This window comes from Pyxicephalus adspersus, chromosome 6 (assembly GCF_032062135.1).
Source record: "Pyxicephalus adspersus chromosome 6, UCB_Pads_2.0, whole genome shotgun sequence".
NCBI lineage: Eukaryota > Metazoa > Chordata > Amphibia > Anura > Pyxicephalidae > Pyxicephalus > Pyxicephalus adspersus.
The window spans coordinates 59,111,101-59,133,044 of NC_092863.1; the positions used below are offsets into that span (position 1 = coordinate 59,111,101).

Consider the following 21,944-nt stretch of genomic DNA (forward strand, 5'->3'; position numbering starts at 1 on the left):
GCTATTTGAACTCATATTTTTGGGTCTTATGTGTTACACCCATGCTGTAAATCCCCATTTACCTTTGGAGAGATTGCCCTGGTGGATTGATGTCAGTGGTACATGACTCAGTAGTCACTAGGCCATCTGTTTATTACTTATTCAGCAGCATCATTCAGCTGATGCAACACTTTGTAATTAGAATCTCCTTCAGGACTAGAAGAAACTTGCTCATGGCTGATGTTTGACTCTAACATGCATTTCTAGAACATTTCCTCAGTGTTCTAGAAATGTCCCAGTACTCTCCGTATATTTGCAGTGACTATGCAATATCACCCTCACTTTTTCAGTAGCAATAGGGTACAGAAACTATGAAATTTTATTGGCTTTTGTGGTATTCCTGCTTATTTTATAGTTTTGACACGCCGTCTAACTTATGCTGCACTAATATAAGGATAGTCATCAGATCTGGCAATATGTTATCATGTATCTATGGGGTGAAATAAAGGCCAGTCCGGGGAACGTCCGTCGGACAGTTCAACTAGGGGCACTGGTGATGTTTGTACATCTAAACTTTTAACTTTAGACCAATTAGAAGATGAATATGAATCTGTGCAATCTAACTCATACTAAAAGACATACATCTGGTCAGTTCTGAAAAAAAGATTGTTTTAGGCCATCTGACAACTTGATTATACAAAAAAAAGCTTGTCTTGACCTAAGTCACTATATCTTTCATTTTCTTTTAACAGGAAATTAAAAAACAGAGTAGCCGCACAAACGGCAAGAGACAGAAAAAAAGCCAGAATGAGTGAACTGGAACAGCAAGTTTTGGATCTGGAGTTGGAGGTAAAGTCTGCAGTTTAATTAGCCAATATATAAGATTTTGGTCTTCTTCACATGGACTGTTTGTTGCGGTTAAGAAAGAGGTTTTCTAGTGGTTCACTATTCAAAAAAAACAAAAACTACAAAGCCATCCTAATATAATTAAAACAAACTGAACTGTCCATAGGTGCAACATGTGACATCTCATGGTTGGTTTATTTGTCAACCACTTTTTTAGTCTAAAATGGGAACATATATATGCTAATCATTTTTAAGCATTTGAAAGGCATTTTAAAAGCGTTTGTAAGTACAAACAAGTGATGTATATGCCTCCTATACCCCTCCTATTTCCACCTGTACGGCAACTAGCAGTTAAAAAAATGGTTGCGAGGTAACCACTTCGCAAATAAACCTTCCATATAAACAGCCCTTATGAAAATGCAAACTTACTGGTCAGAGCTTTTTATATTTGCTAGAAATGCTAATGTCTCTGTGTATCAGGATCTGTTTATTATACACACTGCACACCCTGGAGCAACACTGTACAATGTGTGATATGTCTATTTTACTTCTTTCCTCTTTGACATCCTAACAACCAGGTGTCATCTTTTTACATCCACTATTGTGGTGGTCTTTGTTTACAAGAGATCCAAGTCAAGTTGTCCAGGTTTTTCAACCTTTCATACTGATATCAGTCAGGTCAGTTAGTACCCACATATCCATTCATTATGAATAATATACATTGTATACTTTCCAAACACTGATCTGTCTTTAACCCCCAAAGACTATCTTAAGCTGATGAATATTTTGGTGCCTTTTCTATAGCTCATCTTTACATAAGATTACGAAAAGATAAGTCATCTTTACATACCACTTATGCAGTGGTATTTGCAAGGCAGTGTACCTACAATTTAAGGTTAATTTGAACCATTTTTTTTTTTTCTAATTCTGACTTCTGACCTTTGAATGATCAGTCAACTTATATATAGGCAAACAGGCTAGAAAAACCTGTCTGTTAACACTCCCTACCCCCAGACAATCCACCTTTTTTTTTTACATCTTTTTCTCTTGTAGCTCAGCTTCACTTTCTCCTCTTTAAGAAACCTGCTGTCTAGCAACAAAAGAGTTATACTGGTGCGTTCTTCAATTTATTACAAACCTTTGTCAATGCTTCTTAAATATTGCATTGATATTTGAAACATCTGCTATGTAGTAGATATAGTTGTCAGGGAGGAAGGTTTGTCCTTTTCTAAATAGCTGCTATTATGTTCGTCATGCTCAGTATTAACACCTTGTTCCTCTTCCAGAACGAGAAGCTCCTGATTGAAAACCAACTTTTACGAGAAAAATCCCATGGTTTAATAACCGAAAACCAAGAATTACGTCAGAGATTGGGCCTTGATGCCCTTGATGTGAAAGAGGAAGAAGAAATTGAGGTAATTATCATAATATGATTTCATAATAATTTAGGCCAGCATTAATAGACTTTACAGTCTAGTAGAAATAATAACAGCACAAAGCATTAAGTGCAGCAATCAACTAAAATTCAATGTTCTGATGCCAGACCAGAAGGATTCTAAGGATATTGTACTTTACACTTTACTACTTGCATCGTGTTATTGAATGAGCCTGCAAACAACACTAAATCTAGCTCTTGTCCTCTGAAAGGGGACTTTGACCCCTTTTGGAGCTGTAGGAATGTCTTATCATAATCTTATTATAATAAAGCTTTTGTGGCGCAATGCCTAACATTCTCTGTATGAACAATTTTAAATTGACCTCCAAGCACTCAAAGGAGACATTAGTTTAGACTTTTCTTGTCCATATATATTAGTAAAACTCATCTTCTTGAAAAGCTGGAAAAACCTGCTCAGGGACTCTGTAGTTTGACATAGTTAAGTAACAAAGGTGTTCTTCAATTAGTAGCAAAAGTATGCATTTAGGGTGTCAGATCGTGCTTTTGCATATGGTTACAGTGCTTGGTTTAGGAATCTGAAAGAGCAATACATTTTATCAGATCATTTGCAGGTCATAATTTTTTTCATTTATTCTTTCCTTCCAATAAAACAATCTTAAAGCCTGCAGTGTTCATACTTCCTTGTCATAAGAAGAAGTAAAATCCAGTAATATTTGTTCACAGAATTTGAATAGAATAGAGCGGTTCTCATGGCAGCAACAGCACTGTTTTAACTCAATAACATCAAGCTTAAAAATCAGATACCTAAATACCAAATTAATTCTGCTTTTAAAGCTTTATTATCGACTTTTCTGCCATTGTTAACTCCATTTTTTTTTTTTTTTTTTTATTTAGGTTCTTGTCCAGTCCAGAGAAGATGAAGTCAGTCCGGTGACCGGGTCCGCTGAGTCCGCAGCACTCAGACTATGTGCACCTCTGCAGCAGGAGCAGGCCCAGACGTCTCCGAACTTGACAGCATCTGCATGGATCCTGACAGCCCTGATTCTTCAGACAGTGAGGTAAGCCACCAGATTCTGTGCTTTCAATGTTCACAAAATCTATAAGCCAAGTAAAATTTATTTGCAAATAGTTAAAAAAAAGTTAGTTAAAATTAACTTTGAAATTGAATATTTGTTCTACCTTTTTGGAAAATAAAGATCACTCTCTTTTTCTGGAATATGTCTGCTGTCAGTAGAATGCTTTTATTCATTTACTATACCCTAGGCAGTTCTATTAGTGATTCCTAAAATGTTACATGGGGTGAAGATTAGAGGCTATAGTTACTTGCACTAACCTCTGTTTTTTCTTTTGTAAAATCTCTTCACTAACCACAATGCCACATAAAAGGCTTGTAAGAAATGCATAATATAGTTTTCAAAAAATCCACATGTAATAATATGTGTAATAGAAAAGCTTATTTCATGAGGTTTACTATGGGGTTGGGATGGTATTTAAGCAAATTTTTGACATACTTTAGGATTGTGAGTATTCATCCTCCTGTATAGATTTTCACTTGCAGCATCTTAGATTAACCATGAGATTATTAGCATTGCATTAGCAGCCCCCAGCTATTGACACCTTCCAGCTGAGCTCCACTCTACAGTCAGCTGCTTAGTTTGATGACAGGACGCACCAGGGCTTAGTTAAGTAAGAACAGCAAACAGACTGCTAAATCAACACTTTAAACAATAGAACTTTAAATTTCACATTTTAACAATGAGATGACCTTTTAAAATCCCAAATACTTATGAAGGGTAGAACATTAAGGCCAAATAAAACATTGTAAAATGTCCTGAAATGTTTGTTCATCTCAGAACAATACTTATTTCAGATAGAACAATTGGACATTGTCTCAGCAGTAGAAATTGTAGTTTATGTTTAAAGCAGCAGTTTTTTGTAGTATATTATTACATTGTCAGTCATTTTGGTTTGATTGGTGTTAAGCAGGGTGTACCATTTTATATTTTACAGTCTGATATCTTGCTCGGCTTATTGGAAAGCCTGGACCCAGAAATGTTACTTGGCTACCAAGAAGCCGTACCCTGGAACCAGCAGCAAGAAGTTGGGAGTGAATCAGATTCCATACCCACCGCCCCATCTTCTCCTATGGGGACCCCATCAATCAAGCTGGAAGCCATTAATGAACTGATCCGATTTGATCATGTCTACACTAAGCCCCTGTGCTCAGAGCAAGACTCAGAGCTTGAAATTGAGTCTAACATAGTCATTAAAACAGAGGAAGCATCTTTAAATACTTCGTGTGGTGCCACCATCACTGTGAAGGAAGAATCCCAGGAAAAAGAATCCACCCCTGTCGCTGGCATACAGAGCTTACTGTCCTGTTCAGAAAACAACGTGGAAAAAGCAGGAAGCCTGCTGGATGCAGGCAGTGACTCTGGCTATGAGGGCTGCTCATCCCCCTTCAGTGACATGTCCTCTCCTTTGAACTGTGACCAGGGTTGGGAGGACTCTTTTACAAGTGAACTTTTCCCTCAGCTCCTCAGTGTCCACATGGACCAAACCTGCTCTACTTCACCCCTTGCCGATCCCACCCTTTTCTGGAATCCGAGCCCAGAATTTGAAGATGAACCATTTTAAAATATCCGTCTGTGTTGTCTGACTTCTACAAACTGGCTATTATTTATCTACATATCCAAGTCTCTATTTTTATTATAAAGATTATATTGCAAAGTAAAGTATTGTTCAGAGTTGAGAATGTCACAAAAATCATCAAATCTGTGCCATCCAAACAGCTTCTTTAATGAAATGTGTTAAGTTGCTTATCCAGTCCATGTAAAGCTGTTGAATGACTTTCAAGTATTTCTTTTGTGGAATCGGTAAAGGCCTGTTATGTAACATATTGTGAAGATCTGTTCTGTGTGGATGTGGGTAGTCACATAACTGCTTGGCTGTAGATTATTTTGAGTAATTCTTAGAGAAGTTGTTCTATGAAATACTAGCTTATCTTAAAAAGTCTGCACAGGCTCCCTTACCCATTCTCCTATCAGGTGCATGGGAAGTACACACCTGCAGTTTTTTCCATCACTTTTCTAGATAAGTTTATAGCTAAGCAGAATCTAAAAGAGCTCCTTTCTACTAACCATAGTCCTATGGATGGTGATTCATCTTCAGATATTTTGGTCATCTTGGCTAATTAGGGAATTCAGAGTAAACTCCTTTTGGTCATTGTATACAATTCTAAAAATTACAGAAAAGTAATTAACACATACATACTTCAAATACTGTGTCTCAAGTCATTCATGAGTATTGTACATAAAGTACATGAGTAATACAGAAAACTGAAGGAATCCGAATAAACCTTATCCATTATTTTATATTATTTTTGCCTTTTTGTTAAAGGCAATTATTTTTGCTTGTTTGGTAGAACAGATGTCCTGCTATATAGAAGAGCTTGCAGGTAGGGGTATTAGGCTTTGAATTGTTAAATTCAGCAATGTATAAAAGTTTTGAACACCCCACAACACGGATAAATATTTTGTGAAATTTACTGTGTAAATGAATTCATTGATTTTTATATCCCTCCCTGTGTATATGAGTTGCTTCCTCCGTTTTAATATTTAAAAAAAAATAATTAAAAGAGCATTACATATTTAACTTATCTGTGCATTTATTTATTACAGTACAAAGTTATGGGTGTGTGCGCTCAGTATGAATAAATTGTATGTAAAATTGAACGCTAGAAAAATCTTTTAAACTGCATGAGACCTTTTACTCCTTCTTTGATGTTCTCTCAGTTTACCATTCTACAATATTTTGTAGCCGACATATTGAAGCAGCACAAAGTCCATAGTCATGTCACTAGCTGTCCCTCAAAGGGGCTCACAATCTAATGTCCCTACCATAATCATATGTCATTAATACAGTCTAAGGTCAATTTTGAGGGGAAGCCAGTTAACCTAACTGCATGTTTTTGGAATGTGGGAGGAAACTGGAGTACCCAGAAGAAACCCACACAAACAAGCTGAGAACCTGCAAACTCCATGCATATAGTGTCCTGGCCGAGATTTGAACCTGGGACCCAGCGCTGCAAAGGCCAGAGTGTTAGCCTCTGAGCCACCTTAATCAGAATTTTGCAAAATAATGTTTTATTTCAGTGTGACTTAACTCCCACATGAGACACAAAAGCCCAATTTCATACAAAACTTTCCTTTGAATAAAATGTGGGAGGGATGTTTGCAGTGGTTTTTGATGCCGTTGTACAGGTCTACATTTACTAATGGGACAGAAAGTGATGGGGAAAATCTTCATGGGGACACAAACTACAACAAAGCATGTCTCTTTTGGTAAAATGAGGAATATTTAGTTTTATCAGGTTCTTATACGGATGAGATATAACATAAGTACTTTATACCATTGGCATATTCACAACTCTCTACAAATCCCTCCTCTCTACATGTAAGCTCAATTAATTATTGTATTATGGCAAGGTATTGGAGCAGAATGAGGCAGGCAAAATTTGTATGTTCTGTATTAACAAAGCTGTCCATAGACATTAGATAAGTCCGACAAGGGCCAATAATGGGGTTAATGACTCTGGGTCATTGGGGCACACAAAATAATTGTTGCTTAGTACTAGGGATGAAGGGATATGATTAGGAGTTAGGTCCTAGGTATTTTTTCACAACAAAAACTCTAGGGGTTGGGTTACAACTGGATTCTGACAACTTAGAAACTAGTTATTTACATAGAGGGCTGGCAGGTGACAAAGATTTGTTCTTGGAAATAAAACCTTAAAGATAGAGAGATAGATGGTGGTTTCCTGTGTGTTTAGATGTTTCGTGTCGTGGCAAGTTGTTTTGAGATTCTAAAGGCCTTAAATGATTTGTAATTATTATGAGTGAACAGTGGCTGTACATGGCACAAAATATTTTTAGTTACCTGGCATATTTGGTTACCACCGTATTTTGCAGGGACTGAGCCCACGGCAATGATGTTTTCATATGGCAAGTACTAGGGGAGAACTCCTATGACATACTACTAGATTGTAAGCTCTTCGGGGCAGGGTCCTCTCCTCCTGTATCACTGTCTGTATTAGTCTGTCATTTTCAATCCCTATTTAATGTACAGCACTGCGTAATATGTTGGCGCTATATAAATCCTGTTTAATAATAATAATTGTGCAGTCATTGTAATTGATATGACATGCCAGTACTAAGACCTTTAGCCTCAGTACGGGAACTAAATTAAACAATCCTGCAGGAAAAGTGCCGGGAACTGTCTTTGTTAACACTAGTCTAACATTGCCCATCATGAGTATTTTCCAAGAAAAATCTTCATGTTTACAGAGCTATTTATTGAACTTTAACCATTTAGCAAGCACAGGCCTGCAATCTGCTGACCCTGGGAGGAGATGCTGATAAGTGGTTACATGTAAAAAGCCAACCACTTAATGGAGGCAGTAAGGTTTTATTGCTGTGTACTAATAAAATATACTTCCAAACCTCCACCAGAGACCAATGTGTTCTATATATAATTGCTCTGAAATCTGTTTTGTTCGTTTTATAGCCTAACACAGACGAGACAATTTAGAAATGTAAAATTAAGTAATATTTATATATCTATCAGACTGCTATCTGGCTCCTGTTGCCAGGTAGAAGAATCTGTGGAGGTGCCTGTAGCCGGGCAGTTTTGTCGTCAACCTTGTAGCTGATTGGCAGCCCAACTTTTGGAGGGAAAAGAACTGTCCAGTAATATTTTACTCTACCCTTTATAAGCCTGTGGAGCTGAGGGAGTGTCACATTTTACCGTCAGCTACATCACCTGTCCCAGTTTCTCTGCCCCACCCTCCCCTTGTCACTGTCATCTTTTATGGGGTAATAGCGCCCACTTCTGGATGGACAGTTTATCTGTATTCTTTAAAAAATGGACTGTTGGTTGGTTATGGTTTACACTGGAGTGTTAATGGCTAAGTGTATTTGTTTTTTTAAAGATTAATAGAATAATGGTATATGTTTTACAATTGTATATTGAATTAGTTGGCCCAACCTTTTACCACAGGGGTCCCCGGCCCCCTAGTGTCTAGACTAGCTGACAAGTGGGCCACGGCTCAGGTGGGTGCACCCCCCAGCAGGCTCTGGAGAAGGACTCCGATTAGGGGGGCGCAGCTGCCAGACCCGCAGACCACGTCTCCCATACAGAACGCTAGCTCAGGCAGTGGGAGGGTTGTGTCTCAGGACAAAACCTGCCCACTCTCCCATCACAGGCTCAGACCAGCGATGGGATAGTGTCCGGGTTCTGGCATCATGACGTCACTCAGGGGGAAGTTTCTTGACCTTTGTGTGACACCCAGCTCCCCGCACGTTTGCGGTCCGGAGTCCATGCATTTAATACTCCAAAAGGTTGGGAACCACTGTTTTACCACAATCAGCTTGGTGTATTTTATTTATTACGCTACATTTTTGTTTAGTAAAAGTTATATAGTAAGGGGTAGTAGGTGCAGATGGGGTGCACAATCCCATGCTATCTATCTGAGAATAAGAGGTAGTAAGGGGGTTCTGGCCATACTCAGATGAATTGTCTGACTGCCCAGCTCTTCCACAACAAGCAGCCGATGACAATACCCGTGCTTACACTATGGTATAGGACCCCTCATACTAAGCATGCGCTACACATGTGTTTTAGTGTGCTCTCAATAACAACATATGCTCATATTTTACATATGGGTAATGCTAAAAGGCAAAAAAACACCCAATTGCTTTGACTTTTATTTGATGGAATTTTACAGTCTGGTGTGTCCAGTTGTTGATATGGAAAGTAAAACCATTTGATTGTTTTGAAATACAAATGATTTATGAAAAAAGCCTTTAAAAACTTCCAAGTACCTACCTCTCCAGCAGGCAATGAGTCATAACATTATTATCTTCGAGCACTACCCTATTGAAAAAGGATTGTCTGCGGGACACCAAAGCCCCAATCTAAGACGTCACACCTACAATCCATATCAATCATTTTCCAGTTCAAGTTGCTTTAGACCAGGACAGCTGTTATTTCTAGCACATTTTTTAAAAACAAAGAAACAATCCTACCATTAACAAAATACGTATGTAAAAATCAAAGTGGTATATTCAGCAAACACCTGTATAAAGGAATAAACCACCGCCAAGGTTTTCCCCACTGCATTCAGTTGCCCTGGTCCCATGGGGCACAATAAGGAAACAGCCGGAGAGCTGAAAGTTAAACCAAATTATTATCCGTGACTGATTCTGAAATGAACAGCTGAACCACATATAACCCCGTACAACAGTCATATACATCACAAAGTTTGATCCTTCATCTTGAAATTTGCATTACTCTCGGATTTCACTTCCTCCGTGCTGTAGTTTTGTTTATCGGTTTTTATAAAACACTATTAGATAGCTGGGGATTTTTCTGATCTAAGGATTTAATGATACCCCCACCTAATTCAGAGTTTAACGCAAATGATATGCTCTCAGTAGCTAAATGAAAGGAATCACATATACTGGTAAAACTAAAAACATCCTGCATGAGCACAATTAGCATCCCTCTCCCCATGGAGATGGTACACACACATCTGATGTGATGGGAAAATGGGGATTGAAGAGGCTGGCCAAACCATTTTTTTTTATTTAATGGAGATTGGAGAGGGAGAATATGAGCATTAATCAGATTGTTGGTCCCCAAGAGTCTCATAGCTAATTGTCTGGGAGTCCCCCATAGAGAGGAAACAGTAGCTTGATAGGATAGAACTGGATGTTGGTGATGGTTGTCTCATCTGTAGGGGTAGTTTCAGTAAACCTCTCCTCCAGCCTGCTCATAATACAATAAAGGAACATTAGCACATGGATAGGAATTATCAAATCTCTGTACTAAATACCATTATATGACAGACCCTCTCTAAAATGTAAGTTCAATTAATTATTGTAATATGGTAGTATATTGGAGGACAATGAAGCAGTCATCATTTCTCTGTTCTGTATTAGGAATGCTGACCATAGACATTGGATGAAAGTCAGACAAGGGCCAACAATGGGGTGATGGCTCTGAGCCATTAGGACAAACAAAATAATGGAGCTTGGGCTGTGAGGCAGTAAATAACCCATATTTTAGCCTTCAGTTTCTCTGGGGATTCTTCCCTTTGGGGTTATTAGATCAGCAGGATTTTAGGGGCAGCCATAAAGAGTGCTCACATGCACAAACATGGAACAAATATGCTTAGGGATGAGCGAGAGAAATTTTAAAATTTGATCTTGCGGCGAATCAGGCCGTTATCGCTTACCAAACATGTAAGCCAGAGTTGCCTGTGTAAATTCAGCCATCGAGATTACATTTTTTGGGACCTGCAAGAGCAATCAGGGGAGCGGAGCCCTGATTGCTCTTGCAGCCCTGTAGTATATGTTCTTGGATAGAGATTCTCTATCCAAGAACACAGGAGTACCGAGCTGTGCTCATCATGAATGAATGCAGCCGTGGGAATCATCCTGTCAGTGTGCGATGCCCGGGCACACAAGGTTAATTTATCTTCTAGTGCCCGGGGATCGTGCTCTGGAGGATTCCCACAGCTGCATTGCAGCCGCAGTACTCCTCCTGTAATGATTCCCTCGATCTTCCGATGGGTCCGCGAAATCATTTCGCCGAAATTTCGCAGACCCATCGGAAGTTGAGGAAATTTTCACGAGAATGTCAGAGGCATTCTTGCTCATCGCTAATTGTGCTCAGAGTAAAGCCTTCCAAGTGTTGAAATGTCAGGAAAGCACTGGAAGGTCGCTTATTGGTGGGTACAGTTTAGGTTTTAGTTTATTTTTTTTTTAGCTAGTACTTATGGTGACATATTCTGTTCTTTATGGGGTTTTTGAAACCACTGATTTTGGTGTGGACCCACCTAAGCTATGGCATCCCCCCACAATGTGGTCCCATGATTGCTCTACATAAGTATACCTTGCAGTAGGTTTCTTCTATTACCCCCCAAAAGAAGCCCTCTGGACGGCAGATAAAATACTCCGGATGGATGTTTTTAGTTAACATTATTTATGGTAACATTATTTATTGTTAGCTTTAGTTTTTTTAGGTTGTCCAATAAATTCCACTCTTGTGTGGTCCAATTTGTTGGAAAATTGCAGTCAGGATGGAAATGGTCTGGTTGCAGTGGTTAGCAAGTTCCTTCTGAAATACCCCAAGGTTTCCTACGTGATTCAGTAAAATGATCTTACTTTGCAGCTGGGGAATTATACTAACTATTGTAAGATTTTATGAATCATACAGAAACTTTGATTTCTGTTATCGGTATTCTAGACACAGGTTCTGCTTAGAATGGACCTATGTACAGTGTTTTTTTGAATTCTGACTGGATAGCCTGAAGCCATGTGATGGGGTGTTAAGAGAAAACTTTGAAAAATGCTTCTGAACTTCATTAAAAAGGAAATACTTGGCTAAAGGCAACATGAGTTCATTCTGAGCAAATCTTGTGAGCGTCAGCAGCTGTTTCAGGAAGTTTCTGCACTCAGGGAATGTGACTGCCCAGAAACATCTTACACAGTTTCACATCGCCTGGATAGCTTGTGATCAGGATTAGGAAAACCATTCAGAGTTCAGTCATCCAGAAATGTGCTTTTACCAATCTTTAATAAGCTATTTAAGGAGAAGAATGGCAAGCAGTGGGCAAAGAACCCATGCAGAGTACAATTCATTCATTTTAACTGATACTAACAAAGACAAATAAAAATCTTCTTCAGTCATCAGCAAAAAGATAGGAGGAGGACAGCTATGGATGATACTCATAGCAACCAGATTGTTTAAAAAATAAGTATAATCTGCCAAACACAGCAACTTTTTTCTCTTCCACATTTATATAATTGTCATTGACTGGCAATGAGTGAGCTGATTTCTCCTCTTTAATTACATAATGAGCAATCTGATACTATCCTCACATGTCTAGACAGCTCAGGTGGTTTTGTTTACCAGAGCAAGACCATTTTCTTGTCTATAGGAAAGAATAAATATGCCCAAAGCAGTCTCCTGGCTTGTAAAAGTAGGACGGTGTAGGGTCACTGAGGGGTAACACAGTTTTAATATATATTACAGTCTTAGGCAGCCAAATGTTTTAAATAAAGTGTACATGTTTGCAACAGAGATCCTTTTTTTATTGCATGTCACTTTTGGGCATGTGCATTGTTTACATGCTGTATCCATATTAGGTTCCTGGAATTCTCATTACAGTAGTGTACTCTGTAAAGCCAAGCCTTGGTTATGTTGTCTGGCAACAGCACCCTTAATAAAGAGGCTGAACACAATTGCAAGCCCTGTACATATTTTTATATAGTTTATATATATGTCACACTTTAGTATACTACAGTTTGTTGAATCGCACATACAGAGAATGACCAAATAGCGTGAGTTTTAAGGCTTAAAAGGGCTATATTTTTAAATATTTTTCATCATGACATAAAAACTTATTTATTTAATATGTACTTTCAAAATAGAAACATTTACAAGTATTATTACATTAATTTTTATTAAATAATTAATAATCTCCTACATGAATACCCAATGCCAGAGCATTCTAAATTTCTACACGTTTCGCAGAAATTAGTCTGCTTCATTAGCAACATAAATCAAACTCACAACAATTTCCAATTTACCAATTGAAAGACATAATCATAAGATTACAACTTACATTAATGTCCTGAGTGTACCTTAAGAGACAGCATAGAGCCCTTCTTACATGATTGGTAAAAAGGACTGACGAGGGCAGTGACATGACTAAATGGTATATCTCAAGGGGACAGCTTCCAATAGACTGCAAGTGCCTTTAATATAACATACGCAATGAAACAAATCAGCTAATGTCCTTCTTCATGTTATCATATCTATCATCATTAATTTATTATTAGGAAATCAAAATCATATATATAATTAGATACATTTATCAATAGCCCTTTACATTCCCTTCACATATTTTAAATTAAGACTAAATTTAAAATAGGTGAAGGGAATTCATGGGTTTGTCTTTAGATATCTTTAGAAGAAATGGAAGGATCCCTACTTTATCATGAATAGTAAGGTGTAGCCCGCAATGAAATCTTAAATTGATAAATGTTCTTGCATACAAGTATTGTGCCATGAATGTATTTCCAAAATAGGCTGCTAAAAATTACTTTTATTTTTGAAAAATCATTCCTGTGTTGACATTTGTTTATTAAAAATGAGCAGAAGGTGAACATTTTGCAGATGAGCTTTGTTGGAAGTATGAAAGTGGTATCAGCTGTAGTTAGTTGTAAATGGAGTTTCAGCTAGAATTAGGTCAAAGGAACAGATCTCCATCGTAGGTACGAGTTGGCCAGATTACTCTTTGGCTTCCTTGCTTATTGAGACAATATAGCATATTCATTCCCATAATCTAAATTAACACAAATACAGATTTGTTGTGTGGAAAACACACCCCCTACCACCATTTAAAACCCATTAAATTAGAATGAGGTGCTCCAAATTTCATTCCAGTAATAAGAACCCACTTAGGTAGTCTGCCGGCAGAACCTTTTACGTAAACCTCAAACATTGAGGGTCTAGTTTTTGATAGTAATGTGTGTGTTGTCATCATCCCAAGATCAAAAGAACTCTCTAATGCACTCAGGATGAAGGTTGTGGATGCCTATGAATCTAGCAGTGGGTTTAAAAGATTGCTAAACTATTTGAACTGAATCAATACACTATAAGGTAAACAATCTACTAGTGGTGTAGATTTAAGTGCTGCGAAGTACCCAAAATTAAATAGTGGGACCTACATGTAACAGTTCTTATCAATGTACGCACATCTATATTTAGAAAGATATTGTACCAATTGCAACTGCAGGGGAGATTTGTCAAGAAAAAGCATTTGCTTTCCAAAAAGATATTACAGCAAAACTATAGTTTGACCATGACATAAATTCCAATGACAAAATTAGGGTTTACTAAGTTACCCAGGTATGCACTATGCAAAATATCGCTAGGTACAGAAAATATAACATAGGTCACAAAAAGCCCAATGCAGACAGGCATTCAGTAAGGACATTCAGTAAGAACATTCAGTAAGAACATCAGCAGAACCCTTTTCAAAAAAGAAAGTCATTAGAAACTAAATAAAAAAATAAATAATTAAATAAAACATATACAAAACACAAATATGTATATCAAAAGAAAAAATAATATTATTAATAATTAGTAATGATGAGAATGAAAAGGGTATAAATGAAATCATCTCAAAAATGTGAAAAAAAACTAGGGCCGTTTTTTTTTAAACAGGGAAATTGACATTTCCTCAAACATTCCCTGGTGGGAATCAATTACTGCCATTGAAACACATGGACCTGGAAGATTCCCATGGGGAAATGTTTGAGGGAATATCCAATTCCCTGTGTGTACTGTGGATATAAATATACAGTAATAAAGGTAAATCTTAATCACTAAAATAACCCTAAGCGTTGAGAACAGTGGGGAAAAACAATACGAATTATACTATGCCTAGTAAAAATATTAAATTGTAAGAAGTACGAACAAGGTTACAGTTCCCTGGGTGTTCATATCAGAGTAGCTGAATATATAGTTATATATAGTAATGTGCAGTCCTGAAAGGCTTTATGTGTATCGTGGCTTCATTCCACTTCATCAGAAAAGGCAAATTCTTTCTCAGTTTTATCACCTTTATCTGTAGGCACTGTTTAATTGAAGGTAATGGTTGCATGTTTAACTATGTCAAAAAAGTCAATAACTTCCATGGGTTGTACAGTTTTCACATGGCTGTGTGTAAGCAAATAATGGACTGCTTGCACTCCTTATCTTGTGATCCAATACAAAGCCTCATAATTAAAAGTGACCTCAAATGAGGTCAGTATCTGATCACAAACTTCATAATTTTATCTTTGGCTGGTAATACTGCAAATGCATGTCTTTCATGTGCTGCACTCATGCAAATCTCAGGATTTTGTTCCCTGATAACATTAATATCTGTGTGACAGTGCCAGCATGACTTAAGCTAGGGAAATAAAGCTTTTCACAGCCAAGAAGACATTCTTTGACCTGCTTGACTGAAAACTATGTACATCAAACAATATTAGGTGACCAGCTAATGAACACATTGTTTAGAAAGGTATGGCTGGTAAATGCAGTCACACGAGAAACACTGTACATCTGATAACAAACAATCTCAACAATTTTTTTCTTGATTCATATATCAATACATATACAACCCAGCTGCCAGGTAAAATGTTAGCCATCACAGCTTAATGGTAATGTGAATATTTTTGTAGATACGCTCTAGAAGTGCCTGAAATGAAAGTTACATCAGATTCTATTATGTGTTCAGGTGTGTGTACAGAAGCATGAGATATGTACGAAGACGCCCCTGTAAATCATAAAAAGAAACCCAGGTTGGACCTACTCAATGGAAATATAATTACACAATCTGTATAACTCATATTTCTGACATTTAAAGAAACATGTGTCCCATTGCTCACATTCCAGTATTAAAACGCTGGTTGCCTAGTTTCTATGTTATTTTTATTTCTATGTTTTTTATAAAAGAAACAATGTAAATTCCCAATTTTCTGTATTACTGATGGCTATCCTTGTACAAGATTTTACTAGAAGACAGCATGAAAGCAAGAAAACTGGAATTTCCACAATATGGTCTACTAGTAATTCTACAGAATGTTATTTTTATGCCAACTACACCAGCTGGGCTTATATTCTGTTTTATAGGGTCAGGTTCAGTGATACCAAGGGTACAAAATAGTTTGCAGCGATCCACCTGGGAGAACATAGGTGAACACATGTTGTACAGGAATCCAGGTATGGCTTCTGGATGGGTAATATATATCCCCTATTTTTGGCTTCTAGTCCCTCTAGAAAGAGAGGTAGGATACTGGGAAAGGAGTCTGGGGTAGTTCATCAACCAATGGTTGCATAATTGTGAGGAACTGTTCCAGGATCCTGAGTTCTGTAATGGAAAGTTGGGTTGGCCTTTTCATTCTACCCCAGAACCTGTCCAAGGGTAAAGAGTCAGATAGACAGAGACCTGGTATATTAGGAGTAACCACTGATCTCATTTTCCAAATACCACAATGCTAATACAGATATAAAAACATGACTTCCATGGACACGCTGGAAGACCTCCTGAGCTCTCCCAGCATACAAGCTACACTCCAGCTAGCCTGTCCTCATGAGCCACCTGGCCTGAAACTCCCTAAGTCTAAAGGACCTGCTTTCTTTTTATCATCAGCGAGTGATCCTCAAAAAAAGGAGAAAAGGAGTGATCCTCAGAAAAAGGAATGCAGTGCCTGGCCTATCCATTCCTTCCAGAACATGCCAGGCCTGGACCCAAAATAAAATGCTGCAAATCTGTAGCTGCACAATTACGCATGGCCCCATCCAGGCCCTTTAATTCCCCATTCAGGTAAAATTGAGGTACATGATACCAAATATCCTCTGAATTTGGCATCGGATGTTTCCTTCTACAAGCCATAGTCTAGTGATAAACTCTGTTGGAGAAATGTAATCTGCTATTTCTACATGTGGCTAAACTTAAGATCTACATTCACAAAAATAGAATAGAAAGATTCCCCATGCACAGAATTGGTATGTGAAGGCCCCCAATATAATACATTGGATGCATTAGGAGCAGCAGACTGAATCCCATCTAAACCTTGCAATCTGGTAGTGGTAATTGCAAAAGTGCAAAGCAAAAGGCAGTAATGTATTTTTTTTACTAGCATTAAGGACCAGCAGAATGCAGTGTAATTTTAGACTTGTAAAGCATTATATACAGTATTTTGCTGAACTACCAATGTATACACATAAATTACTACTAGCTACAAACTAACACACAATAACCGGACATGACAGTGTACCAGACCTGTGTCTACAAAGAAAATCAGGATTCACTCTGGTCTTAGTGATTAGAGCTTTCCTAAAGATGGTAAACATTAAAATATATGGCAGATGATTGCAGTTTGGTTTCCTATTGTGTCCACAGTGTTGCTGGGTAGAAGAGCACATTAAAATGTTAATTGATCTCCGCTGAGCGTTTTTTAAAGGGATGTTGTGCTAGAAATGTTAGAAAAAATAGTAACACACTTAAAAGAAATAATACTGTGCTACACAAGTTTATTGTGCACATATACCATTATGACATTTATCCATACTTACCAAGTTAAACTGCATCTGTAAAATGGCATTTGGATAACACTGATAAAATGAATGATGTATTCTTATGCCTGCTTAAAATGTATTTGTCTACACGCAACTATGAAACGTCAAAGGTATTTATGCATTAGAAAGCAGTGCATATTCAATAGGAAACAAAAGCCGTACACAGGACAAACACACAGATGAAATGCATATATGTAAACTGTATTATCTGTCATGGGATTTGTAATCTTGTCCAGCAAGTCTTATTGAAAGGAAATATCCAACAAAAAGATGTCTAAGGATGCTTACTACTACTGTTAGTTTAATTTAATGTGTGCAGCTCATAAAAATATTTTTTAAATCCCATGTGAAATTTAATCAAATAATCACACTTTACTTAGAACTAAATTCCAGGAAGTGAGATAAAGTGTTCTTGATTTACTGATACAGGATTAGCTTCACATTACTGCTATCAGTGAGTTTCAGTTTATTACATATGCGGGTCACATAACACAAAAAATGAATTCTGCTGATTGCTGTTCAAGCTGCAGGAAATTTGCTTAAATACTGGGGAGATTGTGCTATATTAATCCTTGGCACAGATCAGAATCCTCGTTATGGAGCCACAGCAGTATTAGATATTTAGGCATGGCTTACAACAATCACCATCACATCAATTTAAAACATACATCAGCTTTGGTTGATTTAAGTAGTACAAATCTTACCAGTTTTTAAAACAATGTAACATGGTGGCAAATGTAATCTTAGTGTTTTTTTTAAAACCTGTAATTCTCATTTTGTAAATATGTATTAAAATATTTATTTTGGAGATTGGTTGGAGGTTCCAAGTTCATTTAGACATAGGACTTCTGCTTCTTTGGAAGAAAATGACTTGACAAGGGATGGTTAACTGATTCCTTTAGGGCAGGAGTGCCTACACTTTTTGGCTTGCAAGCTACTCTTAAAATGACCAAGTCAAAATGATCTACCAACAATAAAAAGTTGGATTAAGGACGGAAAACTCCTATGCGCGGTAGAGTTTATTTTGAAAGGCAGGGCTCCACAATTTACTCTCGCTGCCTTTGCGATCCACCGGTAGATCGTGATCCACCTGTTGGGCACCCCTGCTTTAGAGGATATTTAGGAAATTATATTTGATTCAGAGTGTTCTACTTGTTCTAATTTCCTTATTTTCCTGCTTGTGTTAGAACTGGAAGTAAGGGACCTCAAAAACAAACAGAGATCACACCTGGACGTGGCTAACTGGAGGATTGTGGGCACCTATTGATTGGGAATTGCTAGAACTGCTAGACCCAGTCTGTGGGGAAGTCGGTTAGACCTAATCTGTGTGGTTATTTGCTACACCCATTTCATGGGGTTATTAGATAGACCTAGTGGGTGGGGATGTCAGACAGTCTGTAGAATTAGACCTAATCTGTGGGGATGCTGGACCCAGTCTAAACTGTGGGGTAGGCTGCCAGACCCGGTCTGTGGGATTTTTTGCTAGAACCTGTCAGTGGCATTTTCTGCTAGCACCAATCTGTGGAGTTGCTTTCTCGGGTGAGGCACTAAACGAAAAAGTCTCACCTGCAGCCAAATAGAGAATGAATGGGGGTGGCAGTGCAAAGTTTGTTACTGCTTGCTGCTGCCCGCTGTCAATTGTTCAAATGCTGGTTGTTCAAGAACCAACACAGCTGTGAAGGTGGCCCTGCAGCTAGTAAGGTGCATGGGGACCACTGTTCCCAAATTAGCCTAATTCTTCTATTTTTTTCATAACAAAAACTGCAGCCATGTAAATCGAGCAAATCTGTGAAATGCATGGTGACTCAGTGGCTAGTGCTCTTGCCTTTGTAGCACTAGGGTCCCAAGCTTAAATCTGCATTTCTATGTTCTGTCTGTGTTTGCATGGGTTCCCCCCACATTCTAAAACACATACTGGTAAGTTATTTGGCTTCCCACCAAAAAAAATTGCATTGGACAGTGTTTGTGATTTATGACTATGAAGTCCTCCAAGGGGCAATTAATAGGATGAGGAAGGCCTTTGTAAAGTGCGGTGTATTATGTTGGCGCTATATAAATACAAACTAGTATTAAGTTGGTGCTATATTAATAAAAGTGAAATATTAAAATCATAATCAATTAAATTAATGAATTAATACTGGTTTAGATGGTTAGCTGAATCCTGATTAGGTAGCTGCAACAATGTTACAAAATGAAATGAGTCAGATAAAATGTATTCTTTCCAGGTTAGAGGGCTCAGCTCAATTGCAAGATGACTTAGTTACATAAATATAGACATAAATGTATTAAATATAATAAAACAGATACCATTTTCACAATACAAATCACCAAAAAAGAGTACTAAAAAATAAAGCAATACATCTATGAGAAAAAAAACATCAATCGGCTGTTCATTGTAGGGGGACAGCAAGTCTAACAGAAGTTCTCCTAAAGCTGAAACAGGTTCATTAATGGTCAATATGATATATATATATATATATATATATATATATATATATAATATCTATATGTATGCTTGTATATTTCTTGATTTTTTTATACAGTTGCTTAGCAAAGATGGTAATTGTGTTTTTTTATTTTAAAACCTTTACACTTGTCAAAATATGTCCTCACTGAAAGTACATTTTACCTAATGCCACGACTAAGCTGTATTATTTATAAAACATGTATATTTTATTATAAGAAGCAAGAACACAAGTGAGCTTCAAAGTTTTGGGAAACAAATAACTGATATGTACTGTATAATGATATTTATGGTTATTTCGCCATCTAGTGCTAGAGAATGATACCTGCAAGAAAAGTCCCATGAAGGGGGTTTGACATCAGAATGTAACCTTGTTTTATTAATTATAGTAAGGAGGAGCTGTAGACGGATTATCATTATGTAACTTTTTAAGAATCTATATGTGTTAGTTTCTGTTAGTCTGCCATTGCATGCACTTTTCTATACTACTTTTTTTATACAGATAGAGAAGCAATCAAAAAAGCATACAATTAGCTGGGACCCTCCTAACTAATTAGCTGGGCACAGAACTGCCATAGAAAGTAGGTAAAGGAACCATTACATTGTATTAAAGGGCCATGCAGAGAGAAAAGGTTAGGAGCACAGGAAACCATGTATGTGAGCGACACTTTGATTGTGTATTAAATAATGTAGCTCAAATTGCCTTCAATTATGGGTCATCCTAATGATTGTACCTCCGATGAGGTTTAAACTTGCCCCTTAACTGCTTCTGTTCCTAAGAGGAACCAGCACTGAAATGTTACCATGAAACATTGTTAGGAAACTGCTCCAGGTTTCCTTCAGAGCCAGCCAAGTGTCTGAAGACCTAATGGGTCATACTATATCCCCACATTTTTCTTAAAGCTGAACTACAGCAGGAGCTCTACTTTACCACAGTTGTACGGGTTGCTTTTTCACAGTGTGCATTAAAATATAAAGCAACAGGTCCCATCTCATATCTGGGCTGAGGAAGTCCAGCTTCATTTAGGTCAAGGGTTTCTCAACCAGGGTTCCTCCAGATGTTGCAAGGGGTTCTTTGAGCAATGAGCAGTTTGTGCCTCTCAGGTCAGTTTAGGTGACACCAATGATCTTGTTGGCTTTCTTTAGGGGGACATTCTTCTCGCTAGCCAGCGATGTGAGAGGGGTTCTTCCTACTGACCACAACACTAATATACTGTGAGCTGTAGATACAGTAATTATACCAGGAGTTCCGTCCTTAAAAATTTTTTAAGAGGTTCCCCTATGTTAAAAAGTTGATCTAGCCCTTTCCTTCCCAGACAGATGGCCCCCTGCTGTTATTTCATTTAAAGTGGACCTATCACGGAGATAAAAGAAGCATATTCTGACCTGGTTCTATAATATACAGCTTGCCTGATACTACTGGGACCAAACGTTTCATCCAGACTATTAGCAATAGAATGAGCTCAGAAATGGCAGCTTTCATCATCTCTCAGCGTTAGATCTACTTTCAGTGCTTTTAGTTATGGTGGCTGAGCTTTACATGTGGGCGCTATCTAGGAATGGCCATCACTTAACACTCTCATTCACTCAAGATATATAACAATGAGCCCAAATCCTCACAGGATTGCAACAGGGCCGATGGCTCCAGAAATTATAGATTTTTTTTTCAACTTTAAAACAATCCTTTACCTATGGGTTTTTAAGGAATTTGTGTTTTTTTTTTTATTCATATTAAAAATTCACACAAATTTACAAGAAGTATGAAAAGCCACATTATTCTATAATCATCTTGTTAGAAGGACAATGTCAATGACTTTATCCATGAGGCCTGCGATCAGGTAACAGACCATCCAGAAAACGTAAAAAACAATGTGCCCTTTTCACTGAGCTTGTGTGAGATGGGCACTTTAGCCACCCTTTTATATATAAAGTAATAAAGTTGGCGATATGTTCGTCTTAACATTTTACAAATTTATTCTCCAGCTCACATTACTGACTGCTGGGTTTAATAGTTTCCTGTATGTGCATTGCAAATATTACTCTTCACTTTCCTGTCCA

At 37.6% G+C, this 21,944-nt stretch overlaps 1 protein-coding gene across 1 annotated transcript; it reads left to right on the top strand.

Annotated features, from left to right (window-relative positions):
• Positions 1-731: 731 nt before the first annotated feature.
• On the top strand, positions 732-5,875 carry XBP1 (X-box binding protein 1; the record flags this gene model as incomplete). Its single annotated transcript, XM_072415975.1, is given in 5 exon segments — positions 732-828; positions 2,112-2,240; positions 3,116-3,169; positions 3,172-3,279; positions 4,232-5,875. Coding segments are annotated over 5 exon segments (1,015 nt in total), but the record flags the coding sequence as incomplete, so codon positions are not given.
• Between the last annotated feature and the right edge of the window lie 16,069 nt (positions 5,876-21,944).